The 12165-nt window shown below is 55.1% G+C and overlaps 4 protein-coding genes across 4 annotated transcripts; 3 read left to right on the top strand and 1 right to left on the bottom strand.

The window, feature by feature from the left end:
- Positions 1 to 3025: 3025 nt before the first annotated feature.
- Positions 3026 to 3650, bottom strand: K452DRAFT_217516 (uncharacterized protein; the record flags this gene model as incomplete). The annotated part of the gene is made up of 2 exons (XM_033536297.1): positions 3026 to 3394; positions 3447 to 3650. The coding sequence occupies 2 exons, from the start codon at positions 3648 to 3650 to the stop codon at positions 3026 to 3028; spliced, it is 573 nt and encodes a 190-aa protein (XP_033402981.1).
- Positions 3651 to 5654: 2004 nt separating this feature from the next.
- K452DRAFT_304140 (uncharacterized protein) lies at positions 5655 to 6278 on the top strand (the record flags this gene model as incomplete). Its single annotated transcript, XM_033542790.1, has 1 exon — positions 5655 to 6278. The coding sequence occupies one exon, from the start codon at positions 5655 to 5657 to the stop codon at positions 6276 to 6278; it is 624 nt and encodes a 207-aa protein (XP_033402980.1).
- Positions 6279 to 8312: 2034 nt separating this feature from the next.
- On the top strand, positions 8313 to 8912 carry K452DRAFT_304139 (uncharacterized protein; the record flags this gene model as incomplete). Its single annotated transcript, XM_033542789.1, has 2 exons — positions 8313 to 8345; positions 8415 to 8912. The coding sequence occupies 2 exons, from the start codon at positions 8313 to 8315 to the stop codon at positions 8910 to 8912; spliced, it is 531 nt and encodes a 176-aa protein (XP_033402979.1).
- Positions 8913 to 10007: 1095 nt separating this feature from the next.
- K452DRAFT_4376 (uncharacterized protein) lies at positions 10008 to 10909 on the top strand. The gene has a single exon (XM_033546669.1). The coding sequence runs from the start codon at positions 10270 to 10272 to the stop codon at positions 10777 to 10779; it is 510 nt and encodes a 169-aa protein (XP_033402978.1). The 5' UTR covers positions 10008 to 10269; the 3' UTR covers positions 10780 to 10909.
- The last annotated feature ends 1256 nt before the right edge of the window (positions 10910 to 12165 follow it).

Raw genomic sequence — 12165 nt, 5'->3', positions numbered from 1 at the left:
TTTTTTTGTTGTTGTTGTTGTTGTCGTCGGTTTGGTAGCTGGCTGCTGATTTACTGGGAGGTCGGGCTTCCGGGTCTTGTTGGGGTGAGATGGAGGTGCTGCTTGCTTACAGTTATAGTGCTTGGATGTGTAGTGGTTGTTCAGGATGATAGAGTATATAATAAGAGAGAGGAGTTGAGTATAAAGTTGAAAGATGCGGACGTCGGAAAGTACTGGACGTTTGTCCAGGGAAAACCATGTCTGCCGGTAAAATTTTATCGCCATAGTGCCTTGCAGATACTGGCCCTTATGAAGTGTATCGCAGCTAAGACGTTTTTTGTGCTCTGAAGATTTTCGAAAATTGGACGAGGTTGTGATGTTGTTGCAGTGGCTAGTTTGAGATAGCATTTGCTTCTCGACAATGATATCGGAGGGTAAAACTTAATGCTAGATATAGAGTTGTCAGTTCACATATCTGAGATGGCAAGACGAAACGATCAAAAGAAAAAATTTCACTCTAGTTACCGCAGCTCCAATATCAACCATACCATTAGAACTTGTCCTTCTTCCGCTCCAGTCATAACTACTTACATGAACTCATTGATAGGAGCCTGTTAGCTAATATCATCAAGCAAAGTAACAACCCTTGAACGTTGATAATGTAGTGGCCTTCCGTTTTGAAACGAATCTTTGAGTATACTGTGCTGCGACGCCTTAAGCAAGCTCGGTGAAATGAAGATTGTTAAATCCAAAGAATCATATAAGAGCTACGACGTATGTAGCAGTAAGAAATTATAAAATGGACGCATGTAAGAGAATGTACAGCACTGAAGGTGTTATAGGAGTTCAAAAATCTTAAAAGGATGAATCTTTTTTATAAAAGATACCATTGAAACCACGCGCAAACACTTGAGTTCACTCTAAAGTAACAAGGGGGTCACTCACTGAATAGTGCTGCGCCTATCAATTCGGTCCTAGCTGTATCTTTACATGTAGTTTAAACCGGTTGAATAACTCCATCGTTCATATATTGATCACCCACTGTTGCTGTTTAGCTTTCGATCAGGGTGTGGGTTTATTCCATTATTAGCTTGGACAAACGTCCACTCTTTTTTAACGAGATTACTACACTTATCTGCTTAGCTATGATGTAGATTTTACGGTAGATTTAGAAAGATTTCTAGGTATAGGATACCTCAAATGATAATCAGCTCCACACGAAGTGGATTCTAAGCTTACGATTGAACGATTACTCCGAGAGGCGGCTATAGACGGTTGTTGAAGGCCTTCGCGCTCTCTTTCGTCCAGGTAAGACTCACCAGTTGCTCTTCTCCGGAAAGCAAGCCGTCGAGCCGGTTCCTCAGATGAAGATGGCGCATGAACAACCCCAACAGACAGGATTGAAGAAGCTGGTACATACATCCAAGTATGTCGTTGTGCTCTTCACAGCACAAGAAACCTGACCTCATCACCAGACCTACTTTCGAATTGCAAACGGATATCCGGAATTTTTGAGGGTATCATCAGTCAAGCAGATGGTGGTGTCTAATGCACCATCTTCCCGATCAAGGCAGGATCATCCTCTGCAGCTCAAAGCCGCTGCTCTTGCTGAAGCGCTGTCCAGCGACAACACGACACGTCTTTCCAACCAGACAAGCTCACCTCGACTCGGCCAAGTGCAACAAGCCGCCACCAGCGTCAGCAAGAACAACGGCATAGCGCCACGCACCGATCGAAGTGGCAGAAGGCCAAAAACAAACACCCTACAGCTCCCCGTCAGCACACGCACCGCGTCTCACCAGCGCCAGGGCTACAACGTTGCGCACGCAACCTCTCCCAGCCCGGCGCCTCGTGCAAGTGCGACTGCGATGCCCCGTCCTCCACGCCCAACGTGGAGCGCGGCCCCGCGCGCGCGTGAGCAAGCCACCACCGATGCCGCCTCGTCTGCCACTCTACCGCGCCGATGGTAAGCAAGATCGGCCTGTGCGATCGCTGCTCGGCGCGTGGAGGCTCGTGGCAGGATGGGCGTGAAGCTGGGGCCTTGTTTGTTGGTGTATTGTATTGTAGGCTGGTGGTCGGAGGTGTCAGCGGGGGGGGTGCGGGCGTACCCTATGCGTCCATCCGAGGCTCACGGCCGAAGCCGGTCGTGACCGGTTGCGAGGACGTGTATACCCCCGCATATAGCTCAGTGGTTATCATGTGTTCGGTCGACGGAAAGCCTTCGACGTCGTTGTGCGCGGTTATGTGTTGTCGGTCGACACGGGCCCGAATGGGTCTCTGCGCGGTTGAGGATCGGCACTTCTTGTTTGTAGGCATGAATGTCTTTGCTGAGGACATGACTTAATGCTCCGCGCTGCGATCTCATCAATCATGCTCCGGTGGGTCAATATCTCATCTGCTAAAGGTCGTATCTGGATTGTCAGCGGCGTGGCTGCAATCCTGCGGATCAACTCCGATATCCACTGCTGCATTTGTTAGCTGCATATCTTGGTATATCGACAGAAGATCTCCAGGGTATCGGATGCTGCTCTAATTCGACAGTTCCGCCACCTTTGCCACGGAGACTCGACCATGAGATGCTAGGCTTCGGAGAACTGTAGATCTAATTCAGTGTATTCAAGCACATGGTACCTGTGGACGAATAAAATAGTAGGTTCACTCCACAAAGTACGACAGAGAATGGAGGCAGTGCAAGGTGGAACTGGGTTCATAAGCTCCTTGTGTATTAATACTACTGCCCAACCTTCGAGCCCAATCGTAAAGAGTCGGATGCACATGAAGGAGTTCCCTCCGCTATACAGTCCTCCCACAAACTACATGGATTCGATCATGACATTTTCAAATCATGATATTACGTGAGATATTAGAGTATAGGAGCGCGTGGCAGCTGTTACGCAAACCACAGTGTCGGGTTAAAGTAGCGTCTTCAAACAGTGTATCATGGCAAGCTCACATCGAGCCACCCGAGCCCAGAAAGAGAAGACGTGTCGCCCATCAATATCAACCCATCCTGTTCAGAAGAGCCAATGAATGGAGCATCGACTGCTTACAGCAAGTACGCAGCGAAGCCAAAGACAGCTGCGAGGCCAGCGCCCGAAGCGGCAAAGACCTTGGAAGCAGCGCCGGTAAAGGTGGGAGGAGTAGTGACGGGAGTGGAAGCACCGCTGCCACTAGTGCCTGAGGCAGGCGAGCCAGGGACCGAGGCGGGACCAGAGGCAGAGGGAAGGCCAGGCTTGGAGAAGCTGGCCGTGCCGTTACCGCCGGTGGGAAGGACAGGCTTGGAGGTGGGAGCAGGCCAGGAGCTGGCATCCGAGATGACGATGCCAGAGGAAGTAGGGACAGCGGGGCTGCCGGGGGTATCAGAGGCACAGGACGCGCAAGAGGTAACGACGGACGTGAAGACAGGCTTGGAAACCTGAAAATCTGTTAGTATCTACTATTGCTTTGCACAAAGTGATAAAACTTACGGTGCACGGGCAGTCAGTGATAGTCAGAGTACTGGCCTCAGTGACTGTGTACGTCTTGCCGTTGTGGGCAATCTCGGTAGGTTCCGGACAGTAGGTGGTGTAGGCCGTAAGAACCTCAGTAACATAGGATGCAGGAGCGGTGTCATTTTGGGCAGAGACGTCAATGGTGAGGGCGGCAGCAGCAGCAATAGCAGAGAAGCGCATGTTGGTGGTGTTGGATTATCTACGTTTTGTAAGGTAGATTAAAGATTACGGCAGTATGCGGTCGTAAAAGATCGTTGAAGAATGAGTGAAGTCGGTGATAACCGAGTATCGACGTAGTGAGAGAATGTAGCTGAGGAAGAAAAGAAAAGATGGAGATGTCGAAGCATCTTATATCAATAGTCTGTTCAAGAGCAGAAGCGCTTAGACCTAGAGATCGTCCCAGAAGAAGAGCCGCGATTGAGCGATCCACAGCAATCCCAAGCTTGAAGTGCAAGTGACTGGAGACAGAGCGCCTTCAATGCCATCGCTAAGCTGCCGATACGAGGAAAGGGGCTACCAGAAGAACAGACATTGGCGCTACAACCACTTGCGATAGGGCGGTGATACCCCGACGTGCCAGATTTCCTATCTAGGTTGGTCAGCTATCGGGAAGCGAAATTGCAAGCATAAAGGACTGGCCACGGCAAGTCCAATGCTAGACCAAAGCTGGGGCAAGCCAAGCATATCGCACGCGAATGCTGGGGTCCAGCTGACTGTTCCCCTGGGGCTTTACCCAAACTGGCAATGATTTCTTCTGACAGCCGCCCAGACCAAGCGGTTGCTAACGCATGGTAACGGCTTGTAGGCTGGCAACAACAAAGCACCGAACGATAAACGTATGAGACTTGGTGAAGTGTACGTCTCCTTGTCGTGCCAATATAGCCGAGATCAACAGGGGTAGAGCTCAGCGACGGAGGAAGTGGTTGTAAGTTCGTAGAAGTATAGGACCTTACCGGTCTTGCTGCTTGTGCCATACTGGGAAACGGCATCGTATGTCGATAGTCTAGACCGTCGAGGTCTCGTTATAGACCACATGGTAGAGAGCGTGGTCAATAAAGCATAGATGCATCTCTGCATAAATCCATGTTGCGATCACATCGGCGCAAGCCTCCACGGCGCAAAGCTTCCAGAAATAGTGGTGGACGGCCGCGAGCCAGAAACGGCATGGGCGGCTTGGGTTCGGCATCCGAATCACCTGCAGGTGCTCATCGATCCGATCATCGCATGATGGCTGATTAAAGACAGCAAGGGAGCCAAACGGGTTCCTGCAGGTCTATCGATCCGGATGGACCAATGGCTGTATTGAGCATCGGATTTCTTCAGGTTTGCTTAGCCCGAGGACTCGTAAGGATTGACGTCTTGTGGAACGTGGTGCGCGCACATAGTGCCGGTAGCTCTGTTGCTCGAGTGTTCGTTCTGCGGTGGTGCCCTGTCGATAGCTGCAATAGGCGGACGTCACCGTTGGGCTTTACCGGTAGAGACGCGGCCGCGTTGATTCCGGAGATGAAGTGTTGGCGAGCTCGACACCTGGAACAATCTCTTCACCACCGATACCCAACCAACCACCTTGGAAACTCGTATTCTTCGCGCCTCCGGGTTGCCTTGCTGCAGGCCGCCGACTGGCGGATTGGAAAAGCCCGAGACCGGACAAAGCCATCTCCGACGACACCCGTCAGCAGCTCACGATAACTTCATTTTCCAGCCCACCGGCACTTCACCCCACCGGCTGTTATTGCGATAGTGCAAGCTGCAGCCACTGTCTGGTCGCTCAGCCGCTTCCGACCGAGCCGTACCACGGAGAATTTTCTTCGATCCTGACCGGACGGACCTACGCAAAGTGAGATCGGCGTTGTAGACCGCTCTTTGCCGCACGACAGACCACAGGATAGTCCTCGAAGAGAAGAGAGATTCCGTTTGTCGCCTCTCTCTAAAAGTTTTGAGAACTGGCATTGGAAACCCAACGTGGCAATTCGCTGCCTGATACCAATCAGCGTCGACACACCTAGGGTGCAGGTTACTCTTTGACAGTACCTAGTTTTCTTGCTCCACCTGCCCCCATGGAGTGAGCGCTCAACTCAATTCTGGTCCATTCTCCTTGTACTTCTCATCGTCACCTATAGACCGGGTATATTTCTTCCCTGTTTGCTGGTCTACGTAGGGATTACCAAACGTTGCACCAAAGCAATGCGCCCCGCACGCTCAGGCCTACCGAAAGGGTGGCCACAAGGTCTTGTATACATCACAGCCCCAGTGTATTCCAGGCTTTGCGCCGCCGAAGTGCAGAAGTCACTCCATACACCCTCGGCGGTGACAGACGTCCTAAAGGTGCCGAGCGGTCCTTCGCCACTCGCTAGGATAACCAAGATTGGCAATCCTTCGCATCCTGCCAACGGACAGTCTGGTCTGTTTGCTGCCCAGCATCTTCCGCCAGACACTTTCATCATCCTCTACTTAGGTCTCTTTCATACTCGAGAGGATGCGGATCCGGATTCTGATTACGATCTTTCTTTAGATCGGGAACTCGGTGTTGGAATTGATGCCACCCGAATGGGGAACGAGGCACGCTTCATCAACGACTATCGCGGCGTAGGACCCCCAGGACCCAACGCCGAGTTTCGTGAAGTCTGGATCGATGCTGGCCGAGGCAAAATGGAAAGGCGGATGGGAGTGTTTGTGCTAAGTGCGGGGAAGAGCGGGAAGAGAGCCAAGGGCATCGCCAAGGGCGATGAGATACTGGTTAGCTATGGCAAGGGGTTCTGGAGCGAGCGCCAAAAGGAACAGGATGCCGCCACTGATGCTGATAGCTGAAGGTTATAGTTGCCCCCAGTGGCAGAGCCGACTTGCAAGTTGCGACAATGTGCTACTCATTTGCCAATCGAAGCAACGCAAGGATGCATCCATCTACTGCGCGGCTGAGCGGCTGAAGGTCAGCACCCTTTCTTATCGGACCCCTTAAACGCAATACTTTATTTTAGCTGTCGTGATCCAGGTAGATTGTCAGACTGGAGAGCGATCGGTTTGGAAACGTTCGGTCATCCCGCTTTCCCGTTGGCAGCCGCTATTCGCTGCTCCTCGCATTGTTATTGCAGGGCCGTGGCGCAAGGTCGCAGAGAAATGACAGGCGATTCCCTGCTGACGGGGTCTTCCTCCCTTTTGAAAGATTTCCGATTCCCAAGATGTATCACCGATCGTTTGACGGCGGCTGGTTGCCGTCTCGGTGGCCGCCGAGGAAGATCACTTGGGCATCCTTGCAATCGCCATCTCATTCGTCCGCGACTCGCTTGGAGGGTCTGGTGTTGGTCTTTTCCAAGCTCGGCATGAGATCATTTTGACGACTTCAGGCGTCCAACAGGGCGGCGGGCGATCCCTTTGCCCAGTGCCATTTCCAGATGGCGGTGCTTTAGTGGAGACTGCATTTTCGATGCAGTTGCTGCGTTGATACGGCGCTTGACGCTATGCTGTTGATCTCGGGACGCGGCTCTGCGAGCTCAGGGTCCGGCTGTGGGTTTCCCCAGACGACAACACCGCGCTTGTTTCTGATAGACTGATGAGCACGGGGATTCACGTCATAGTCTCACAAACTTCATCATCCCAAAACATTCACTTGCATGGCCCAGCGCGGCGGCTGGACTGGAGTGTCTGAGAAAATGGCGTTGCGGCTAGGTGGTTGGCTTTTTTTCGAGCCGCGAAAAACAGGGTTCGGGCTTGGGCCATGTCATGGTAGGTGTTGAAGCTCGTGCCCGAGTGGCGGACAGTTGGATCCTTGCTTTGTCGACGTCGTTTCCCACTTTCGGACACTTCGACGCCGGTCTTTTTCGTTCTCGAAGCAGTGATTGACAGGCACCATGGGCTCGGGACAAGTATCAAGCGAGGCCTTTGGCGGCTAAAGGGCACGATGTGAGCAGAGCACAAAGCTGAAAGCAGCGTGGATCAGCGAGGCCCGCAACGTTTTCGGATCTTCGGGTGGGAGAGGCTTGGAGGCGCAGGCGTGGTGTGGCGCGTCTAGAGCCAAGGAGCTCTAGATGTCTTTGAAGTTTGCGAGAAGGCGGCATCGTCATCACCGATGAGGAAATGCGTCGCTAAAATGGACTGGCGGACTTTGGAGAGACAGCGTCGCACCCTGCTGGTGGTGCCTTTGACCGGGGCGATCAGCACTCACAGCGGGTCCGTTTCGCCCCGTCGGGACGTCCGGCCCCCCCCCCCCCCCCCTAAGCACCCGTAGCGGCGTGCCAGGCATCTCGATCGAAGGCAGCATCGTACAGGTTGAGGTCATGCTGTGGTCTTTTTTGTTGGCAGAAGGCTAGCAGGTGATTGGAGCTGCCCGGTCTCAGGCTGAGAGAGGGCTGAGCAGCAGGACGTTTCATGGTGTTTTGATTGTACATGCGCGCACGAACAAGCTGGGACCATGGGCAAGGGCAACGTCATCCCAATGTATCTGCAGCCGTGCGAAACAATGGGGCCCCAGAGACTGCGGGCAAAAGCACGCAACAGCAGATACTTAAGGTTACTCGAGTCCCTGACAGTTCCGCTTTTCAACCCTTGTGGCAACGGCAATTCTCGCTCTTCCCCCCAGTTCTCTGGTTGCGCGTCCTGCAGCTTAAGCTCGGCGCCCGCGCTATACATAGGATCCCCCCGACACAAGCTCCCGGTCTCGTCCCGGTCTCGTCTCGTATACAAGTGGGAAGGCGCAATCGTACCACGCACCGCCCTGCGACTATATCAACCTAGCCCGTCCCCCGCAACGGCCCGTTGTCTCCACCACCACCACTCTCCAACACACACACACTCCAACACTCCTCATTCTCGTACTCGCCTATGATCGCGTTAGAAATGCTCGACCCAATGGCAGCTCAGCTCCCTCACGGCCCTGCTACCGTAAGCCATCCACCCTCTTCCCTCCTGCTCTCGTCAGCTCCCACGTCTCTAACATGACTGCTCCTCCAGAACGACTCATACCGTCGCTATCTCCAGCTTTCCACTCAGCAGGAGTCGCTGCGACACCACTTGACCGTTCAAATCCCTCCATCGACGCCATCGCTCTCGCACGAGCCATCCTACTCCCCCACCCCCTCGTCCCCGACCTCCCACCGCTCCTCCTTCTCGGACCCCCACAGCCCCACTGCGTCGCCCCACAGCAGCATGAGCCTCAGCAACACCACCATGAGCCCCATTCCGGCCGTGCCCGGCACAGCTCACGCAGCGCCCGCTGCCACTCAGGACAGCCAGCTGTACGATGTCAACAAGCAGGTCAAGGCCGTGCTGACGGAGCTGCTCAACACCGACGGCGTGCGCAGCGACGAAAAGTTCCGCTCTTGGGTCCAAGGCCGTCTCATGGAGACGGAGATGGAGATGCGCCGCCAACGGAGACGCCGCAGCAGCGTCGACCGCGAAGTGCTCGAAAGCATCGCCGAGCACTTCGAGCACGACACCTCCTACGCGTAGATGCTATTGAGGCCGCGCGTAGCCAGGGGCCGGACTGGCTCCACCCTTGACCAATTGATGACAACTATTTGGAAGACGACGACGACAAAAATACTGTTTGACGGATCGAACAAAAACGTTTCGGCGCTTGTCGCTATGGCACCACCACTTCTGGATACACCTTCTACAAAGCGGCTTATCGGCCGCCCTTCGGGATCCGACTACTGTACTAGTACGCAGGAGCGCAGGTCTCGTTGGAGCGGTTCTGCTTCCTTTCTTTCCTTTCATATTTCCATGATATCCCAGCGCTTTTCTTCGGGTGCGCTCCCGCTGTTCAACCCTATCTTTACCACCATATCACTATTGTATTTGTACCACAGTCACAACGACGAGAGCATATCCAGGCGCAGTTTCCTGAATTTGAAAGAGAAAAGTTCATAACAAAAACAAAAACACTGCACGCGAACAAGAAAAGCTGCTCCTTGCGTCTACGTGCATGTCTCATCGACGGCAGGGACCCCCACCCTCACTCCACCCCGTATGTACATGTACATAACCTATCTCGCTATCGCCGCACCCGACCCCCGCCGACGCGCGCCGCCTCCCCTCGATCTGCATGCGCCGTTGATATAAAAAAACAAAAAAAGGCCCGCATGCTGCCGTAGCACGGCACGCCAGCCTATCCAGCCCCTGCCCCTTGCCGCTGCCAGACGCACTAAGCCCCAAGCTCCCCCGCACTGGGCGTCTGCGCGGCTGCAGTGCACCCCACCCTCACGACCCTTTCTCATCATCAGTTCGTGGTGGCCAGACCGCCAGCTCATCGCCGTGGCTGCTGCGCCCCGGCACTTGGCCATGCGTAGAGGTGCCGACTGTGCCTACGCTGCTTGGGTACGTGGGCGTGCGGCGCACGCGATGTCGCCTCCACCACCGCCATCGCCGCCGTCGCCGCCGCCCCTCCCTTCGCTCCTGCCTTCGCTATGGCTCGCGTTTTACACTTACTTCACTTACTCGACTAGTGGCTAGGGCCGGGGTGATAGGGAAAGGGCCTAGTATGGTATGAGTAGGTGGGATGATAAGAATAGAGTTGGTTGGGTAGCATTTTTGCGCGGTGATTATTCCGCGCGCGCGCGTGAAAGGAAGGAGCTGGGGTGCTTTGATGAGGTAAGGTGGTAGTGGTAGGTAGGTAGGCAGCGACGGCGCGGCGTGGCAGTTGGGCGCACATACTCTTTTGTCTCGTCTCGAGTAGAGTGGAGTGCTGTGTGTGTACCTGCTCGACTCGTACTCGAGAGTACCTTAGAGACAGGTACGAATAGTGCTGCGGCGACACGGCTGGCAGCCTGGCACGCTCTCTTGCACCTGCCCTTCGTTTCCCATCATCATGCCCGGCCGTCCGTCCGTCCTACCGTCCATCGTCCGGCCCGCTGCTGCAGGCTCCCATCCCCTCCCATCCCATCCCGTCTACCACCTCCATCATCACAACCACCCACAAAACACAAAACAACCGCGGCACCGGCCGCCTGCTCCACGAGTACTCCGCCGCGCCTGCCACCACCTACTGCGAAGCGAAGCGCATACTCCTGCCTTGCTTGGCATACATGACACAGCCGCGAGTGATGTGCGCCGCCCTGCGCTGCGCCGCGCTGCACAGGCGCTGCTGCACAACGACTTTTTGACTTTTCTTGGCCGGCAGCAGGGCAGCAGGGCTGGCAGCACGCAACGGCAGCCAAGCGCACCCAACGCAAGCGCACGCGCGCGTCGAAGCTTCGAGCGCCTACTCGTCTACTCTGGAGTACTCTACTTTCGCCAACAGCGGCTACGAAGTAGAGCGCTCGAGACGCGCGCCGCTGCCGTGCGCTGCGATTCGTCGAGTAAGCCGCCTCAACCCTAAGAGAGGTGAGGCGTCGAGGCAAGCCCGGATGCGTAGCGCGGGTACGAGTAGAGAGTACTCTAGAGCACTTACTCGAGTAAAGAGAGAGTGTGTGAGTGAGCGAGAGCGGGTTATGAGTCGTTGGCTAACACTAGACACTGACACTGACGCTGGCTTACGAAAGACGAACGACGACCGGCCGGCCACGGGCGGGATAGGCGCTGCGTAGAGTACTGAGAGCTGGATGATGCTGGACGCTGAGTGGATCAGCGACTCAGGTGATGGTCGCGATAAGGTTGGGTTGGATCAGGATGTGCGGGGTCAGCGCAGAGGCAGAGGCAGAAATGACCCCGCTGGCTGGCTGGCTGCAGCCCGGCGCACTCACACACACACACACACACACGGGGTTTGCTCGGCGGCGGCCGCGCTTTCTGCTGGGAGGGCTACTCGTACCAGGGCTACTCTACTCTGGGTGCTCTAGCCTGCCTTGCCTAAGCTGCTCTAGGGGGGCACGCCGGGCAGGTGGCTGCGACGGTGGGTACGTACGAATCGAGCCGAGTGCTCGTACTCTAGAGGGTGCTCTTGTTATTTCCCCTTTCATGTGAGTGTGCGAGAGGAGTACGGAGTGCGGAGTACGATACGCGGGCGCGGGCTTGTGCGTCCTGCTTGTGTTCGGTCTGGAGCGGGAGGGGAGAGGGAGGGGAGTAGAGGGGGGACGGGCAGGTGGCCGAGAGACGGGCGGGTGCGGATAGGTGGTTGCCTGCTTGATCGATCATGCACGCGGGTTATTTTTTTGTTGGGAGGGAAGTACTCTACGAGTAGAGTACTCGAGTAATGGTGGTGGTGATGGCAGTGGCAGTGGCGAGATGTGTGCGTGAATCAGATGCGGACATGGTCAATTATTGTTTCCGTGGCCTGGAGCTCGACATGGCTAACCTACCACGCCTACCTACCTAGTATTGCTTGCTCGCTTGCTTTCCTGCTCCTTGCCGCCCCAAAGAGGAAGGAAGAAAAGGAAAGGAAAGGACCTATGCATTGACTCCCCTCTCGGCATGTCAAGACCAGAAGGGCAACAGGGAGGACGCCAGGCACACTTGACAGCAGCGTGAGACACACGACGGCGTGAGCAAGGTTGACAAACTGGTACGAGTACCTAGAGTACGAGTACCTAGACGCAGATCTCGATGGTGCTGCTGCCGCCGCCGCTCGTCCCGTCGCCCCCTAGCTCGCTACGGACTGGCGGCTACGACGGCGCACCAGTGGGACCATGGAAACGCTTCCGGGGCGCCCCCTTGCTGGGCCTGACTCGTTTTGGGTTTCTTGGGGTGACGGGGATAGAGTGAGGGAGTGGAAAGAGGAGAGAGAGAGAGAGAGAGAGCGCGCGCGAGCACGGCTAGCGCGAACCGC

Source organism: Aplosporella prunicola, assembly GCF_010093885.1.
Source record: "Aplosporella prunicola CBS 121167 unplaced genomic scaffold K452scaffold_1, whole genome shotgun sequence".
Classification (NCBI taxonomy): domain Eukaryota; kingdom Fungi; phylum Ascomycota; class Dothideomycetes; order Botryosphaeriales; family Aplosporellaceae; genus Aplosporella; species Aplosporella prunicola.
Note: the sequence above shows the minus strand (reverse complement) of the source record. Positions and strands in the feature narration are given on the sequence as shown.

Excerpts from the sequence above, each read along its gene's own strand:
- K452DRAFT_4376 (XM_033546669.1), top strand. The coding sequence starts at position 10,270 with ATGCCCGGCCGTCCGTCCGTCCTACCGTCCATCGTCCGGCCCGCTGCT.